Source organism: Ranitomeya imitator, chromosome 1, assembly GCF_032444005.1.
Source record: "Ranitomeya imitator isolate aRanImi1 chromosome 1, aRanImi1.pri, whole genome shotgun sequence".
Lineage (NCBI taxonomy): Eukaryota > Metazoa > Chordata > Amphibia > Anura > Dendrobatidae > Ranitomeya > Ranitomeya imitator.
This window is the reverse complement of record NC_091282.1, coordinates 802893173-802912516: the sequence shown is the minus strand read 5'-3', so window position 1 is coordinate 802912516 and position 19344 is coordinate 802893173. Positions and strand designations below refer to the sequence as shown.

The 19344-nt window shown below is 45.1% G+C and overlaps 1 protein-coding gene across 2 annotated transcripts in view; it reads right to left on the bottom strand.

Annotated features, from left to right (window-relative positions):
* CGRRF1 (cell growth regulator with ring finger domain 1) overlaps positions 1-19050 on the bottom strand; it is a 31565-nt gene extending 12515 nt beyond the window's left edge. For both annotated transcript variants that reach the window (XR_011315187.1, XM_069738634.1), the window contains exons 1-2: positions 18895-19050; positions 14983-15122 (exon numbers count right to left, since the gene is read on the bottom strand). Coding sequence is in view for 1 of the 2 variants with exons in the window: in XM_069738634.1 (XP_069594735.1) it covers positions 14983-15122; positions 18895-18998 (244 nt within the window). In the remaining variant the exon portion in view is untranslated. The remainder of the gene's footprint in view (positions 1-14982; positions 15123-18894) is intronic.
* Between the last annotated feature and the right edge of the window lie 294 nt (positions 19051-19344).

The following is a 19344-nucleotide window of genomic DNA, read 5'->3' as shown; positions in this document are numbered from 1 at the left end:
GATTTGGAGATCTTCTGCCATTCTTCCTTGCAGATCCTCTCCAGTTCCGTCAGGTTGGATGGTGAACGTTGGTGGACAGCCATTTTCAGGTCTCTCCAGAGATGCTCAATTGGGTTTAGGTCAGGGCTCTGGCTGGGCCAGTCAAGAATGGTCACAGAGTTGTTCTGAAGCCACTCCTTTATTATTTTAGCTGTGTGCTTGGGGTCATTGTCTTGTTGGAACGTGAACCTTCGGCCAAGTCTGAGGTCCAGAGCACTCTGGAAGAGGTTTTCATCCAGGATATCTCTGTACTTGGCCGCATTCATGTTTCCTTCAATGACAACAAGTCATCCTGTCCCTGCAGCTGAAAAACACCCCCAGAGCATGATGCTGCCACCACCATGTTTCACTGTTGGGATTGTATTGGGCAGGTGATGAGCAGTGCCTGGTTTTCTCCACACATACCGCTTAGAATTATCACCAAAAAGGTCTATCTTCATCTCATCAGACCAGAGAATCTTTTTTCTCATAGTCTGGGAGTCCTTCATGTGTTTTATTTAGCAAACTCTATGCAGGCTTTCATATGTCTTGCACTGAGGAGAGGCTTCTGTCTGGCCACTCTGCCATAAAGGTCCGACTGGTGGAGGGCTGCAGTGATAGTTGACTTTGTGGAACTTTTTCCCATCTTCCTACTGCATCTCTGGAGCTCAGCCACAGTGATCTTGGGGTTCTTCTTTACCTCTCTCACCAAGGCTCTTCTCCCACGATTGCTCAGTTTGGCTGGATAGCCAGGTCTAGGAAGACTTCTGGTGGTCCCAAACATCTTCCATTTAAGGATTATGGAGGCCACTGTGCTCTTAGGAACCTTGACTACTGCAGAAAGTTTTGTAACCTTGGCCAGATCTGTGCCTTGCCACAATTCTGTCTCTGAGCTCCTTGGCCAGTTCCTTTGAGCTCATGATTCTCATTTGGTCTGACATGCACTGTGAGCTGTGAGGTCTTATATAGACAGGTGTGTGCCTTTCCAAATCAAGTCCTATCAGTTTAATTAAACACAGCTGGACTCCATGAAGGAGTAGAACCATCTCAAGGAGGATCACAAGGAAATGGACAGCATGTGACTTATAATACGAGTGTCTGAGCAAAGGGTCTGATTACTTATGACCATGTGATATTTTGGTTTTTCTTTTTTAAAAATTTCTACACTTCTTTTTTTTCCAGTCAAGATGGGGTGCAGAGTGTAAATTAATGAGAAAAAAATGAACGTTTTTGAATTTACCAAATGGCTGCAATGAAACAAAGAGTGAAAAATTGAAAGGGATCTGAAAACTTTCTGTATCCGCTGTAGTCTTCCTGAGAAGCTGATGGATCTCAGGTTAGCGGTTATAGCACTGAAGCCGGCTAAAAAAGTGCGTTTGAAAGAAGTTTAGTCGTTATTGGGGAAATTCAATTTTGCTTGCCGGATTATGCCCATGGGCTGATTTTTTTTCTAGGCGTTTGGCAGTTGCAACAGCGGGGATAGAGTCCACAGGGCATTTTGTGAGTCGGTTGGGAAGTAAAAGATGACATGGCAGTAGGGGAGTTCTTTTTATGAAGGTACAATGGATTCTCTCTGTGGATGGACAAAATGGTGTTGACTTCAGCCTTACAATTGTATACTGATGCAGCGGGAGCATTTGGTTTTGGGGCATTTTTTCAGGGTCACTGGGGTGCTGGCCATTGGCCAGTGACTTGGTGAGAGTCGGCATTAGTAAAAAAATTGTCATTGTTGGAAATCTTTCCAATAATAGTGGCGGTGGAACTTTGGGGGTTGCAATTTAAGAACAAGAAAGTGTGTTTTCATTACAATAACCTGTCCGTGGTTCAAGCGATCAATTATCTCTCCGAAAAATCTTTTCCAGTGGTAGCATACTTGCTCCATTTGGTATTGCGCTGTTTGGAGTTGAATGTGTGCGTGTGGTGGCAAAACATGTGCCTGGGTTGAATAACGAAGTAGTTGACGCATTATCCAGTTTTTAGTTCATCAGGTTTGGTTCCATGGGCAGACATTGTGGTATTGACGTACCAAGATTCCACTATTCCTATCCACGAACCGAGCCACTGCTTTATTAACCTTAATCCTAGTCTTATTAAGACTGTCCACAGACCTTGCATATCTCCATTTTTGCCTCGAGACAATGTCTGACAATACCACCATGATCCCCGAATATGAAGACCATAGACGCAGAATATCAAATTTAATATCTCAAATAAATTCTCGGGAAGATCTCACGCCAATGTCAATCTCGCCAACGTGCAACAAGAAAATGTCCGGGGGCCGATCCACCCAACTGTAATAAGAAAATTCAGGCAACGCCCTACTCCATGTCATGCCGTGAATTCCCAACCACCTCATTGACGCTGTCGTTCTAACCTATCCGAGCTGCCGACCGTTAGGGCGAACATCAGCTCGCAACACCCCCAGAAAAACAAGTGACCGAGAATCCAAACTAGGCACAGACCTACGATAAAACAACCAATTCCATCAGAAGGCACATAAACAGACAACACACTCCTATACCTCACCAAGTAATTAAAGAAGGACAAACATAAGTTCTAAACCTAGATGACTCCCAGCACCCAATGTGCCGCACCAACTCCTCACTCAACCTCCAGCGTGACGCCTCTGTCGCCGCTCCGATTGAAAAAAAGTGCCACTCATGTTCATCGGGCCTTTCTCCCAAATGTGCCAAACACTCCCAAAATATTGCAACAAACTGAAATCTGGATAAAGCTGAACCATCTACATGCCATAGCAAAGAACCCAGGAAGCCCCCTCTTATGCGCAAAACTTTAGCCACCAGTTTTACCGGACAACACCTATGACCCGTTATACCATATAACACTATCAACTTACCCCGCCCAAATTGATCAGTCTTAAAACACCTCAAAAAACTCCACTCTGTTATTCAGTAAACTCACTTCCCTGACTTGCAACTTCCCTGGGCTTTTCTAGAGGAACTTACCAACTCGCTTATCCTAAACTCGCCATAAAAGGCTAAAGTGAAAGCAGCTGAGAACAACGACACCTCATAATCAGTTACATACATTATTTAAACAGGATAAAATCCCCTCCATTAGCTTAAATGAGACTGGTCTCCTCCAGTAGCGTTTACATGCACCCTTCCGGAAACCCCTCAATGCCTGTCTCACCACAAAATCTTTTGTCATATCCCTTACACCCTGTAGTTTGTACAAGAACGTTAGTGCCGCCATCTTCTGCGTTATGGCCGAAGCCGATTTTCCTTCAACAAAATCCTGAGATCATGAGCAAAACCAAAATTTCAAAACTATATTGTTAGTAGAGTACACAACCAATTGGGACACTTTAATGCCACAATGTCTGCCCACGGAACCAAATCCCAAAACCTGACAAACTGAAAACGGGATAATGCATCAGCTACTTCGTTATTCACAACCAGGAACATGTTTTGCCACCACACGCGCACATTCAACTCCAAAGCCGGCTTCAATGCTACAACTGCTAACCTCAGATCCATCAGCTTCTCCTCAGGAAGCCTACAGTGGGTACGGAAAGTATTCAGACCCCTTTCAATTTTTCACTCTTTGTTTCATTGCAGCCATTTGGTAAATTCAAAAAAGTTCATTTTTTTCTCAATAATGTACACTCTGCACCCCATCTTGACTGAAAAAAAAAATAGAAATGTAGAAATTTTTGCAAATTTATTAAAAATGAAAAACTGAAATATCACATGGTCATAAGTAGGGTTGAGCGAAACGGGTCGGCCATTTTCAGAAGTCGCCGGCTTTTGGCAAAGTCGGGTTTCATGAAACCCGACCCCTGTGTGGGGTCGGCCATGAGGTCGGCGATCTTCTGATCTGGTATCGGAATTCCGATACCGAGTTCCGATATGTTTGCGATATCGGGAATCGGTATCGGAATCCATATTTAAGTGTAAAATAAAGAATAAAAATAAAAAATATTGATATACTCACCCTCGGACGCGCCCTGGTTCTAACCGGCAGCCTGCGTTCCTAAAAATGAGCAAATGAAGGACCTTCGATGACGTCGCGGCTTGTGATTGGTCGCGTGAGCGGTTACATGGGCGGTCACGCGACCAATCACAAGCCGCGACGTCATCTAAGGTCCTTCACGAGCTCATTCTTAGGAAGGAAGGCTGCCGGTTAGAACCAGGGCGCGTCGCGGCTTGTGATTGGTCGCGTGACCGCTCATGTGACCGCTCACGCGACCAATCACAAGCCGCGATGTCTTCGAAGGTCCTTCACTTGCTCATTTTTAGGAACGCAGGCTGCCAGTTAGAACCAGGGCGCGTCCGAGGGTGAGTATATCAATATTTTTTATTTTTATTCTTTATTTTACACTTAAATATGGATCCCAGGGCCTGAAGGAGAGTTTCCTCTCCTTCAGACCCTGGGAACCATTAGTATCCCATTGCACTGCATTGGGTTTCGTGTTTCGGCCGACCCCAACTTTTCTATAGGATCGGCCGATTTCACTCGACCCGACTTTTGAGAAAGTCGGGTTTTGTAAAACCCGACCCAATCCTAAAAAAAGAAAAGTCGCTCAACCCTAGTCATATGTATTCAGACCCTTCGCACAGACACTCATATTTAAGTCACATGCTGTCCATTTCCTTGTGATCCTCCTTGAGATGGTTCTACTCCTTCATTGGAGGCCAGCTGTGTTTAATTAAACTGATAGGACTTGATTTGGAAAGGCACACACCTGTCTATAAAAGACCTCACAGCTCACAGTGCATGACAGACCAAATGAGAATCATGAGGTGAAAGGAACTGGCCAAGGAGCTCAGAGACAGAATTGTGGCAACGCACAGATCTGGCCAAGGTTACAACAGAATTTCTGCAGTACTCAAGATTCATAGGAGCACAGTGGCCTCCATAATAATAATAATAATAATAATTTTTTATTTATATAGCGCCAACATATTCCACAGCGCTTTACAAATTATAGAGGGGACTTGTACAGACAATAGACATTACAGCATAACAGAAATCACAGTTCAAAATAGATACCAAGAGGAATGAGGGCCCTGCTCGCAAACTTACAAACTACAAAAGGAAAAGGGGAGACACGAGAGGTGGATGGTAACAATTGCTTTAGTTATTCGGACCAGCCATAGTGTAAGGCTCAGGTGTTCATGTAAAGCTGCATGAACCAGTTAACTGCCTAAGTATGTAGCAGTACAGACACAGAGGTGTATGAGAACATGATGCGAGGAACCTGATTATGGTTTTATTTTGTTTTTTTAATGGGCCACACAGGGATAGTTAGGTTAATTCGTTGAGGTGGTAGGCCAATCTGAACAAATGAGTTTTTAGGGCACGCTTAAAACTGTGGGGATTAATCGTGTAAACCTAGGCAGTGCATTCCAAAGAATCGGCGCAGCACGTGTAATCCTTAAATGTAATTAGTTTGGGAACACCAGAAGTCTTCCTAGACCTGGCCATCCAGCCAAACAGAGCAATAGTGGGAGAAAAGCCTTGGTGAGGGAGGTTAAGCAAGATCACTGTGGCTGAGATCCAGAGATGCATTAGGGAGAAGAGAGAAAGTTCCACACAGTCAGCTATCACTGCAGCCCTCCACCAGTCGCATCTTTATGGCAGAAGACCCAACGGAAACTTCTCATCAGTGCAAGACATATGAAAGCCCGCATAGTTTGCTAAAAAACACATGAAGGACACCTAGACTTTGAGAAATAAGACTCTCTGGCCTGATGAGACGAAGATGGACCTTTTTGATGATAATTCTAAACGGTATGTGTAGAGAAAACCAGGTACTGCTCAACACCTGCCCAATACAATCCCAACAGTGAAACATGGTGGTAGCAGCATCATGCTATGGGGGTGTTTTTCAGCTGCAGGGACAGGACGACTGGTTGCCATTGAAGGAAACATGAATACGGCCAAGGGAGGGCTTTTTTGCTGCAATCGGCCTCCCCGCCTGTCCATCACTGGAGGCCACCGTGCCTCTGCTCCGGATCCCTGTAGTCTGCCAACCGGATATAGTCCGCATCTCGGCCATGCCCACTTCTGGAACGCTGCGTCTCTGGGGAGGAATGCTCCCGGTGACCGGGGGAGAGGCAGAGCGTGTGGCCATTTCCTCTAACCCCAGAGGGTCCCGAAAGGGACTCCTAGATCTTTTCTTGCTACTCCGGGCTTACTGAGGTGCATAATGCTATGGTGGCTGTGACCGACAAGCACGAGCTGCCAGGTGGTGAGAAGTTACCGCAGCTCCAGGAGGGTCCCTGCAGGCCGCATATAGATGCTCCTGCACGATGTTTGATTCATGGACCGCCAATGCCGCCCGCACCAGCTCCATCAGCTCTGCTAGATCTGCCATTACTCCCGACCCTGCAACAGCTTCCTATGTTGTGTCCTGTCTTGTGTTTCTCGCTGACCAGAACAAAGAGGAGGTAAATTGCATCCCCTCACACCTTATAAAGGTCCTCTGACCCATCCCCAAATTCCCCAACCCTGTAACCAAACACATCCATTGGCCCTACCCCACTGGCCACATTAAACTTCTGCGCCCCTGTTAACCCTCTAACTCCCAGCCTCTATCGTGTCATGGTGGCCGTCCTCCCTATATAGGGCTCCATGGCTGTTCTTCATGGTCTGTAGCCCTGTCGCCAAAACTTTGGATAGGGCAGCATGAACACCCACTCTTCTGCTCAATGTAAATGCCAAGTGCGACCCCACATTATCCCATTCCTAAAGGGTTATTCCAAACTCCAAGGTGTTAATTGCAATTTGTCAGCATTTTTTAAAAATCTCTGATTGCTGTCAGTGCGTGAAAACATTCTCGTTTCTAACCATTGGCAGAAAAACTTTATTGACAATTGTATCCAAACCTCTCAGAGCGGAACCGCCCAGACTCCTCCAGACATCTTATCTCATTTCTAGCAAAATATCAGGAGAGAAGAGTTTTCAGCTAATGAGTGCAATTAAAGGGGTTGTTCAGGACTATTTATTATTTGTCTAATACAGACCTAAAAACTAACAGGAAGGTATTTGCTAACTACAAAGGAAAAATACTATCCAGCTCACACAAATTGAAGTTGAAAAACCGTTCCTGCTTGGTAGTAACAAACGAAGAAAACATGGAGAATCCAACCGTCTTTTGGATGAATAATGTGAAAGATCTTAACTGCAATTTAGACAAAATGAATGTGGGAGACTGGGGTACATAGCCTGGCTCTGCCCTGTTGGAATAATGTACCAGTAGTGGTCCTTGGACTACTAACACTATAGTGCCTACCTCAATAAACGTGAGTGTCACGACCAAAGTGAGTCATGCCGGCTCGGACATCGCCAGGATTAACAAAGTTTGTGTCGAGGAGCCAGGACAATCTGATGATAAATGGGCTACTGGAACAAGGCAAGAGAACCTTTTTCTGATGAAATGCCACTATAACAGTAGACCAAATGAGAGAGGATATATGAAGCGTATGAGGAAACTCTGGATGGATACAAGACCTGCATGTCCATTGACTGAGTAACAACTAGTCACCCAATATATCAATATCATAAAGAGAAAGCTATTATCACAACTTGAGATGGATCAACTGCACTGCAGATCCGCCCCACAAGAAGACCTGGAAGAACATGTGCAACCCCCTGAAGATCCTGTTCCAATCCTACAACTAGAAAGCACTGCAGCTTATCTGAAACAGAAGATCTTGGATAAACTCAATACCAGAGATCGACTGCCAAGGCTCAACAAAGAAACACCACCAGATGGTATGCTAGAAGATGCCAACAGAGCACTTGCATTAATACCTACCCCCACCATAACTCAAACTAATCTATGCTACTGCCTCAGCTATCATGGAAATGCTTGGCTATACAACCAGCAAGAACAACAGAAGTACTTGCCCCCCTTGGAAAAGAAGAATGGAGACAAAAATCAAGGTGACACGAAGGGAAGAACCATCCACGTTGTACTCCCAACTACAGAGTAACAGCACAAAGGCAGCAACTCCACCAATAGCAGAGAATGAAAAACAAACAAACACCACCAGTGCAATGTGGCTGCAAGATCTGAGAATGAAACACTGACTAGAGCAAGAACCAGTCACCATTACAGTGCAGTGAATTCTGACTAAACGGACCAGTGGTCTATCGGCCCGTTACACCAGCACCTCACCATTGGACAGAGTGCAGGCCAATACTCTCTTCTCAGAATCATTACAGAAGCAGACATCCAGCAGTGGGTCAAGAACATGAAGAGCTGGACAGCACCTGGCCCAGACATGATCCACACCTACTGGCTAAAGAAATTAACAGTGGTACATGAACGCATAACAAAGCAGATGAACCAACTGCTAGAAGTAGGCCACAACCCAGCTTGGCTACTACAAGGAACAACAGTGATGATCATGAAGGATCCTCACAAAGGAACAGTTCCAGCCAATTACCGCCCAATAACCTGCCTTAAAACAAAATGGAAACTCCTGTCAGGCATCATAGCCACCAAGGTACAGAACCATGTGAACCAGTACATGAATCCAGCTCAGAAAGGTGTTGGGACCAACACCAGAGGCTCTAAGCACCAGCTCCTAGTAGATAGAGCAATCGCTCAAGACTCAAGATCCAGACAGACCAATTTCAGCACAGCCTGGAGTGACTACAGGAAAGCCTATGACTCAATGCCGCACACATTGATCTGTGAATGCTTGGCTCTCTACAATGTCAACAGGAAATTAAGACCCTTCCTCAGAAACTCAATGGGGCAATGGAGAACAACATTGGAAGTCAACTCAAAACAATTAGCACAAGTTACCACTGAATTTGCACAGGTAGCCTCAGCAACGGATGGACGGAGCTCAAGTGATTTTTTATCGTCCGCAGAGAGCGAAACAGAATCAGGGCCAGGACAAGGCGAGGGTGCAGGAAGCACAGGCCTCTTCACCCGGGTCACATGGAGCAGGAATTACAAGCCAGCATACAATTATCAACGGAAGAAGAACCGCATGTGACCATATTGCCAGTCCACAATATCCGTGAGTATGCTAACCCTAATGAGAATGATACTTTACAAATCATCAATCTGTCCCAATACCAGCTAACTACCATTGAAGCTTCTGTATTAAGGAGGGGCCTGACCTTCTCGCCATCCCAGCAGACTGACAAGCTCATTTTAATAAAAGATCTGTTTCTGTCTTGCAAAAAGATTATTCTACAGGTTTTGCATAATCATCCGCAATCTATTCCATCTCTTGATCAAACTGAACACAGGGCATTTCAGGACCTCATGGACCTTCTACAGGAAGGGGATTCCTCCACAGGTAGGCCACGATTTCCATATAGAAACAAGTCCTTAGTATGTCCCTCTCTTTCCACTATTCCAGCTGTAAAAATTTTCTTTGAGATGGTCAGGCAGGATATAGAAGCGTTGCCTGTTGGTACTGGTATCATGGCCAACCTCACTATCCAGGAGCGGAGGGCCTTATCCCACCTTAAGACCAACAAGGAATTTCTCATTAGAGAGGCAGACAAGGGTGGGAACGTGGTACTATGGCCCCATGATTTATATCTGGAAGAGGCCTACAGACAACTTGATGACCAACGCCTTTATCGCAGACTCCCCTCCAATCCTACGGGGGTTTATTCTACTAAATTTAGAGTACTTATAGACAAGGCCTTTGAGCTGGGAATCATTAACATCAATGAGAGGGACTTTATCTGGGTAGAACAACCTATTGTATCAACTTTCTATATGCTACCCAAAGTCCACAAAAATATTAAGCAACCTCCCGGCAGTCCAATAGTCTCTAGTATTGGTAGTCTGTGCGAAAAAGCATGCACCTACGTTGACTTTTTTCTGCAGCCGCTGGTCATCACACTTCCCTCCTATATCAGGGACTCCTCACATTTCATCAGTACCTACAAAGGGATGACGTTAGCTCCGGGCGAGTTTATGGTTACTTGTGATGTCGAATCACTGTATTCAAACATCAACCATGATGATGGCATGCGGGCTGTGTTGTTCTTTTTGACCAGCAGGCAAACTCTGATAGAATGCATGACTCCTTCATTATTGACCTGCTTGACTTTGCCCTGAGACTCAACTTCTTTTTGTTTGATAGGACTTTTTTCCTACAAACATCCGGCGTGGCCATGGGGGCGCGTTGTGCCCCGGCCTTCGCAAACCTTTTCTTAGGATGGTGGGAGTCCAATATTGTCTATGCGTCTGGCCTTTTCAAAAGCAAAGTACGACACTGATCACGTTACATAAAAGACAAATTTTTCGTCTGGTCTGGTTCTTCGGAGGAATGCTTGGGGTTCTTGGACTCTCTCAACAATAACCCCTTCAACATTTTTCTAACTCACCATCTTTCTTCCGTTACGGTTAATTTCTTGGATCTCGAGGTCAAGTGTCAGGATGGCATATTGTCTACATGTTTGTATCGGAAGCCCACAGCTGTAAATAGCTTATTGGACTATCAGAGTTTCCACTCTAAACACACTAAGGTCGGTGTCCCGACAGGTCAATTCCTCAGGGCCAGACAAAACTGCACACAGGATTCTGACTTTAGGAGAGAGGCCCAGGACCTTACAACAAGATTTAGGGGTAGGAACTACCCTAAAAAAATTTCCTGTGCTTACCAGAGGGCTAATCTACAGACACAGAATTCCCTGCTTGTCTCTACCAAGAAAAGATCAGACAACTACGTGCGCTTCATCACGGGATATCATACCCAATGGCCACAGGTAAGGATTCTGAATGAGCATTGGAGGATTCTAACCACGGACATGCAAGCGTCCCAAGTAGTTAGCACCCAGCCATTGATGACGGCCAGGAGGGCGCCTAATTTTAGGGACATACTTACCAAGAGTCACTACACTGGGCCCACACAGAGACTCAACCGTGGAATTTTCTTGAGAGGCTCTTTCCCATGTGGTGACTGCAGTGTTTGTCCTTATATGCATCCCACTCGTGACTCTTTTCGCAGTCTTGTTGACCAGACGCAGCATAAACTAAAAGCATATACTAACTGTAAGACTTCACATGTCGTTTATGCCTTGATCTGTCCTTGCCCTTGCATCTATGTAGGTCAGACCTCACAGGAGCTGCGCCGGAGAGTGCAAAGTGATTTCTCAACTATAAATAAAGCTGCAGCGGATAACCGCAAAGGTAAGACGCTGACCACGGTGGCCTCACATTTTTTACTTCATCACATGAGCAGTCATGCAAATACAAGGGTAATCGGCTTGGAGCATATTAGGAGCTCTGGTAGGGGTGGCTCCCTACATAAGCGACTACTACAGGTCGAATCCCGGTGGATTTATTCACTCCATTACATAGCACCTCATGGGATTAATGAGGATCTTCTTTTCACAGGCTTCCTGGGCTGTTCTTTCGGGGCAGGCTTCATCTTTGGCTGGCAGTACTCTGGACAGGACCTTGCGGACATACGTCTATTTTCAGCTACAGATATCTCGTCGTGGTCGAGTATCGCTGTGGGCCTCCAGGCATACCCCATCCAGTTGAACCTGGCCTACTTTTGAAGATTATGCTATATTCACGTGGAAACCTTCCTCTGAATGAAGGGACTTTGCCATGAGCCTTGTCACGTCTCTTTGGATGTTATGGACTATTTTTCTGCTTTATGGAATCCATTCGTTTTTGGATCATCAATATGGGACTTTTTGATTCTCAGAATGGGGGAAATAAACGTATTGGCAGTCTTTATTTATTATTTTTTGGTTATTTATTTTTTTATTTATTATATTTTTCTTTTTTTGTATATTATGTTTATTTTTCAGTCATTATGTTTACTTTTACTTTCATCATTATATTTTTTTCTTGTTTGTCCTTATTTAATTTGGGTTGTTATTTGTGTTTTCTGTTTACTCGCATTTTTTGCACTTTTTTCGTGCACTCATTCATATATTTTGTCGTTTGTTTTATTTAATTATGTTTTTTTTTCCTTTTAGGTACTCTTTTGTTATTTAAATAGGGTAATTTCATTATATTGTCTTCATTTATTTTGCTACCACCCTCTACATTTGCTTATGGCCCCATTTTGGTCCCCTCTCATCAGTCCCTGCTCTCACACTCATATAATTCCTGTCCTCTTGTGGACCGCTGATCTTTGACCGGCGCGTACGCAATTGAACATTATGGGCAGAGACGTCTGCCCACTTTGTACACCTTCCTTCTTTCTGCGCATGCGCTATTCTGCCGGTGCCTCTGACCTCCGCTCACGGTTCACTTCCGGCTTCCCTGCTTCCGGCCTGTAGCGGCCGCACACCAGTACCCGCTTATGACTTCTTACCATGATATAAAAGGACGCTGACGGCATTGGTAAGTTACTCTCCCTGACGAAGCGGTCTCAGCAACCGCGATACGCATTGGGTCCTCCTGCCTTTTGGTCCTGTTCCCTCCACTGGCCGTCAGGTTATTTTCTTTTACCATCTGGGCTTTCCCAGGCTATTCTTGTGTTGTGCTGTCCGTGGTTCTCTTAGGGGCCTCCACGGCTGTGGGACCCCTCTCTTTCATCCTTATTGTAGCTACATTGCATTCCGCATTGTGGCTGGTGTGATCTTATACTCAGGGCAGCGCTCACGTATGAGCAGTCCATTATCTTTCAAGGGGACTTCTATTTTTGTCTCAGTATCTGCCAGGATTGTTTACATGTAGGGACCTGCATTCTTATTATAGTTTGGTTGTTCCACCCAGTATCCTACTATTGTATATATATATATATATATATATATATATATATATATATATATATATATATATATATATATATATATATATATATATAAAAAAAAATATATATATATATATATATATATATATACATAAATATATGCAGTGCCATGTGGATTATTTTGGTTATATATGTATGTTGCATATTGCATAATGAACAGGCCTATTGGGGGAGTTCTCTCTTTTTGTATTGGTTTTAACTGTTTTTAGCAATTGTTACCAATAAAGTTTGTTCTTTTTTCATATATCGTATTGGTGGTGTGCAGATTATGTAGTGGCCTCTTTTTCTCTTTTTTTTGGATGGTCATTCATCAGCCACTTCTCTGCACCCCCTTTGTGTTTATTAGTTACTATTGAGTGGTGCGCCAGCACTATCGCTTTACAACTCAAAACAATTAGCACAAGTTACCATCAAATGCGGCATATACCAAGGTGATGCACTGTCCCCATTGCTGTTCTGCATAGGCTTGAACCCCTCAGTCAGATAATTACAGAGTCTGGCTATGGATACAAGTTCAAGAGTGGAAGCTCCATCAACCACCTCCTCTACATGGATGACATCAAGCTGTATGCGAAAAATGAACGAGACATCAACTCACTGATCCACCTGACAAGGATCTACAGTGAAGACATCGGGATGTCCTTCGGACTGGAGAAGTGCGGCTGGTTGGTAATAAAGAGAGGCAAGGTAGTCAAGACTGATGGAGTGGAATTACCAGCAGGGAATATAGAAGATGTACAGACAAGCTACAAATACCTCGGCATTCCACAGGGATGGGGAGGCAAGGAAAGCAGCAACATCCAAATGCCATCAAAGGGTAAGACAGGTCCTGAAGAGCAAGCTCAATGGGTAGAATAAAATCCGCGCCATCAATACGTATGCCCTGCCAGTTACCAGATATTCTGCTGGCATAGTGTGCTGGCCAAAAGAAGAGATGGAAGCTGCAGATGTGAAGACACGAAAGCTCCTCACAATGTATGGAGGTCTCCACCCTAAGTCTTGTATACCAACAGAAAGGAGGGTGGGCGAGACTTGATAAGCATCCAAGCCACCATCACGCATGAAACAAAGAGTATACAGGAATACATCTGAAAAATGGCACCAAAAGATGAGATGCTGGGAGAAAGCCTAAGGCAGCAACAACAACAGATCTGGAAGGAAGAACAGGAACATGAAGCGTCATGGCAAGACAAGCCACTGCATGGGACGTACCATTGACAGATAATGAAGGTGGCTAACAAGGAGAAATCCTACCAATGGCTGGAGAAAACAGGACTCCGAGACAGCACAGAAGCACTAATCATAGCGGCACAAGAGCAAGCACTAAGTACCAGATCCATAGAAGCAGGAATCTACCACACAAGGCAAGACCCAAGGTGCAAACTATGCTCAGAAACCATCCAACACATAGTGGCAGGATGCAAAATGCAAGCAGGAACAGCGTATACCAAACGCCACAACCAAGTAGCGGGGGATTGTATACAGGAACATCTGCACAGCATATGGGCTAAGTCCCCCTAAGTCCAAGTGGGAGACCCCAGAAAAAGTGGTGGAGAATGAAAGGGCTAAAATCCTGTGAGACTTCAAGATCCAGACGGATAAGTAGGTGTTGGCTAACCAACCAGACATTGTGATAGTAGAGGCATCACGGTGGCTCAGTGGATAGCACAGCAGCCTTGCAGCTCTGGAGTTCTGAGTTCAAGTCCCATCAAGAACAACATCTGCAAAGAGTTTGTATGTTCTCTCCATGTTTGTGTGGGTTTCTTCCCACATTCCAAAGACATACTGATAGGGAATTTAGATTGTGAGCCCCATCGGGGACAGCGATGATAATGTGTGCAAAACTGTAAAGTGCTGCGGAATATGTTAGCGCTATATGAAAAAATAAAGATTATTATTATTATAGTAGATAAGGATCAGAATACAGCAATGATAATAGCTGTGGCAGTGCCAAGTGACAGCGACATCAAAAACAATGTTACATTGCGTTTCATTATATTTTATTAATAAGGGAAATTTACCATAGGAGGTTGCTCACTTCAGGAACCACTGGGGGTCTTTTACTTTGCATTCTAACCTATCGCCAAGTGTGGAGTGGGGGGTAGCTACACACAGCGCCCCTGGAACGTCCTCCAATGAAATGATCAGCCTATTACATATATGTATGGGGGACCAAGCTCCATTTATTGGAAAGACCACTTTTATCCCCCGATTTCCTGCAGTGAATTGAACAACTTACTCTCTATTGTAGCTGTATCTGGATTAACTATTTCCAAGCCAAAGGGATTCCTGACTTCTTTCATCTGTTTCTTACACAAGAAGGTATTGGATGTTCTCTCTTCTGAGTTTCTCAGTATAATGGGAACATCCAGGCCTCGCCTGCAACAGCCAAAAAAAAAAATGTGATATATTTATTATTAGGGCATATTCACATGGGGGATTTATCGCAGCGGTATACGCCAGTGGATAATTTTGGTGCTTCATCCTAGTGTTATACCATTCACAGATTGGTTTACTTAACACCAATATTTCACATTAATATTGCAGCGCTCAGCATTATTAAATCTGCCATATTTAACTCATTTAAAAAAAAACAAAACAAAGAATGTTTTAAAAATATGAACTTAATAAAAAAACATAACTTTGAATCCAACAATACAGAAAACAAAAATTAATCACATTCAGTATTGGGGCATCCTTAGGGTACGGTTCCACGTTCCGGATTGCCGGCGCTTTGGACAGAGCGGAAAACTCGCTCTGTCCAAAGCGCCTCCCCCTTTTATACGCGCGGCCCCATTCATAGGGCCCTGTGATTTACCTTGCGGCGACGGAGCCTCGCCGCAAGGTAAACAGACATGCTGCGATCTAAAAGACGCGCCGCATGTCCGGAAACAAAAATCCCCTCCACTATGCAGTAACATCTGGACGCTGCGGATTTAACACTGAGGTTGTATGCAGCGTTCAATCCGCAGCTAAGTGGACACATATCCTCATAAGTCCAAACCATCAAAATAAAAAAATATTGGACTAAAAATGTAAAACTAAAACACTATCTATATCTCCTCCCTCATTTCTGTCTGTCTCCTACTATTCCTCTCCACAGTGCGGTACCCCCTACATCTCCCCCTCATTTCTGTCTATCACCGTACCTGTCCTCTCCACAGTGCGGCCTCCTACATCTCTTCCCTCATTTCTATCTGTCACCGTACCTGTCCTCTCCACAGTGCGGCCTCCTACATCTCTTCCCTCATTTCTATCTGTCACCGTACCTGTCCTCTCCACAGTGCGGCCTCCTACATCTCTTCCCTCATTTCTATCTGTTACCGTACCTGTCCTCTCCACAGTGCGGCCTCCTACATCTCTTCCCTCATTTCTATCTGTCACCGTACCTGTCCTCTCCACAGTGCGGCCTCCTACATCTCTTCTCTTCCCTCATTTCTATCTGTCACCGTACCTGTCCTCTCCACAGTGCTGCCTCCTACATCTCTTCCCTCATTTCTATCTGTCACCGTACCTGTCCTCTCCACAGTGCTGCCTCCTACATCTCTTCCCTCATTTCTGTCTGTCACCGTACCTGTCCTCTCCACAGTGCGGCCTCCTACATCTCTTCCCTCATTTCTGTCTGTCACCGTACCTGTCCTCTCCACAGTGCGGCCTCCTACATCTCTTCCCTCATTTCTGTCTGTCACCGTACCTGTCCTCTCCACAGTGCGGCCTCCTACATCTCTTCCCTCATTTCTATCTGTCACCGTACCTGTCCTCTCCACAGTGCGGCCTCCTACATCTCTTCTCTTCCCTCATTTCTATCTGTCACCGTACCTGTCCTCTCCACAGTGCTGCCTCCTACATCTCTTCCCTCATTTCTATCTGTCACCGTACCTGTCCTCTCCACAGTGCTGCCTCCTACATCTCTTCCCTCATTTCTGTCTGTCACCGTACCTGTCCTCTCCACAGTGCGGCCTCCTACATCTCTTCCCTCATTTCTGTCTGTCACCGTACCTGTCCTCTCCACAGTGCGGCCTCCTACATCTCTTCCCTCATTTCTGTCTGTCACCGTACCTGTCCTCTCCACAGTGCGGCCTCCTACATCTCTTCCCTCATTTCTGTCTGTCACTGTACCTGTCCTCTCCACAGTGCGGCTCACCTATATCTCCTCCCTCATTTCTGTCTGTCACCTACTATTCCTCTCCACAGTGCGGTACCCCCTACATCTCCCCCTCATTTCTGTCTATCACCGTACCTGTCCTCCCCACAGTGCGACCTCCTACATCTCTTCCCTCATTTCTGCCACCCTACCTGTCCTCTCCATAGTGCCCCCCCATTTCTGTCTATCACCTACTCGTCATCTCCACAGTGCAGTACCCCCTACATCTCCCCCTCATTTCGGTGTCACCCTATCCATCCTCTCCACAGTGCAGCCCCCTACATTTCCTCCTTCATTTCTGTTTATCGTGCTCGTTATGCTCCGCAAGAATCTGTCGACTAATATCCACACTAATCCGTACCACCCACTCCCGACTTTTCACGAATTGCCCCAATCCTCTGGAATGCTCTACCCCAAGAAATTTGTACTAACCACAACTTATACAGTTTTAGGCGCTCCCTGAAAACACATCTGTTTAGGGCGGTAGATCACGTTCCCTATTCAAAGTTCTGTTATATATAGCCCATTCACCATCTATCTGAGAATAACCGTCCATCAAACTCCACCGCACCCAATAGCACCACAAATACTGGCTGGTGACCAGCTCATGCAGCCGTTATCTATCCCCCATTCTCTCAAGATGGCCGGACCACCATAAGCCCCTGTACTTTGTAGTACCTATCCCACCTCATTGTAGATAGTGTAGATTGTAGATAGTAAGCTCTTATGGGCAAGGTTGCCAGTATTGTATTATCTTTGACGTTGTTACTTATGACTTGTACAAGAAGTGTTGAACTGTAAGGCTATGTGCACACGTTCATGATTTTTAGCGTTTTATTGGCCAAAAAAATGCTAAAAAGACGCTTACATAAACATCCCATCCCATGCTAAGTTTTTTCCCACGGTGGAATTACATTCCGGAAAAAAACGCAGCATGTTTATTCTATGTGCGGAATCGTGGGATTCCGCACACCTAGGAATGCATTGATCCGCTTACTTCCCGCATGGGGCTATGCCCACCATGTGGGAAGTAAGCGGATCATGTGCGGTTGGTACCCGGGGTGGAGGAGTGGAGACTCTGCTCCACGGACTGGGCACCATATAATTGTTTAAAAAAAAGAATTAAAATAAAAAATCGTGATATTCTCACCTTCCGGCGTCCCCCACAGCCTTCCCGCTCCTCACGATGCTCCTGTTCCCAGTAATGCATTGCGAAAATGACCTGTGCTGACATAGCAGTCTCGCATGATGCTACATCATCTGGGGTCATTGCCGTGAGGCATTACTGGGAACAGGAGCATCGCGAGGAGCTGGAAGGCTGCGGGGGACGCCGGAAGGTGAGAATATCACGATTTTTTATTTATTTTTTTAAAATTATTTTTGACATTAGATCTTTTTACTATTGATGCGGCATAGGCAGCCTCAATAGTAAAAAGTTGGTCACACTTGTCAAACACTATGTTTAATAAGTGTGACCAACCTGTCAATCAGTTTTCCAGGCGATGCTACAGGTCGCTTGGAAAACGCTAGCATTCTGCAGGCTAATTACGCTTGTAAAACGCTAGTGTTTAGCGGGAAGACGCATGCCAATTCTGCATGCAATATACCCGCGGCAGGGAGTTCCGGAATTGGAATATGTACGTGCTAAATAAATAAAGATTATCTTTACTAAGCCAGCAAAACAAAAACTTGTCATACAAGTAGGGAGACAGATAAAGTTATGGCTCTTGGAAGAAGGAGAAGAAAAAACAGAGCAAAAATGAAAACGCGTTGCGGTATCAAGACGTCTACTGTTATTTAGGGTACAGTGTAGCACTTGCCCTTAGCAACCAATCAGATTGCTGCTTTAAATTCCCAAAAAGCTTTAGAGAAATGAGAGCTGGAATCCGATTGGCTGCTACAGACAACTGCTCCAATCTTCCCTCACCACTGTGGAGGGCTGCAAGAGAATGGAAATGAAGGAAACAAATGGCAGACCCGCATAGCAATGCCCAAAAAGTCACTCACCATCCCAGTACAATCCCACAAGTCACTACAAAGCAGATAGACACCACTGCAATGTAGAAGAGAGGAGAATATTCGTACAGCGTGGCCAGGAATATCGCTGGCATCGCAGCTGTCGATCAGCCTGGCTCAATCCACGATAGAAAAACAAAACGCTTTTCGAACTATTTTTTCCTATCTGACGTGCCGTAGGCACTAGCTGTCATCCTTCCTGCATTGCTCATTGGTCAACTTTGGTGAGGTCACGCATCACATGACCTAATGCCATGATCGTCATCGGCCATTTTTGTTTTGGGCTCCGGACTTATTCGCTCTGCATAAATTATAGAACAGAGGACGCTGTAAACGCTGGGAGACTCTGATACAACGAGCACGAGATCGGAGAACGGAGACAATAGCGGACGAGCGTGTCCTCTGCAGAGATGACAGCTCGCTTTGGTTCTGTCGCAGGAC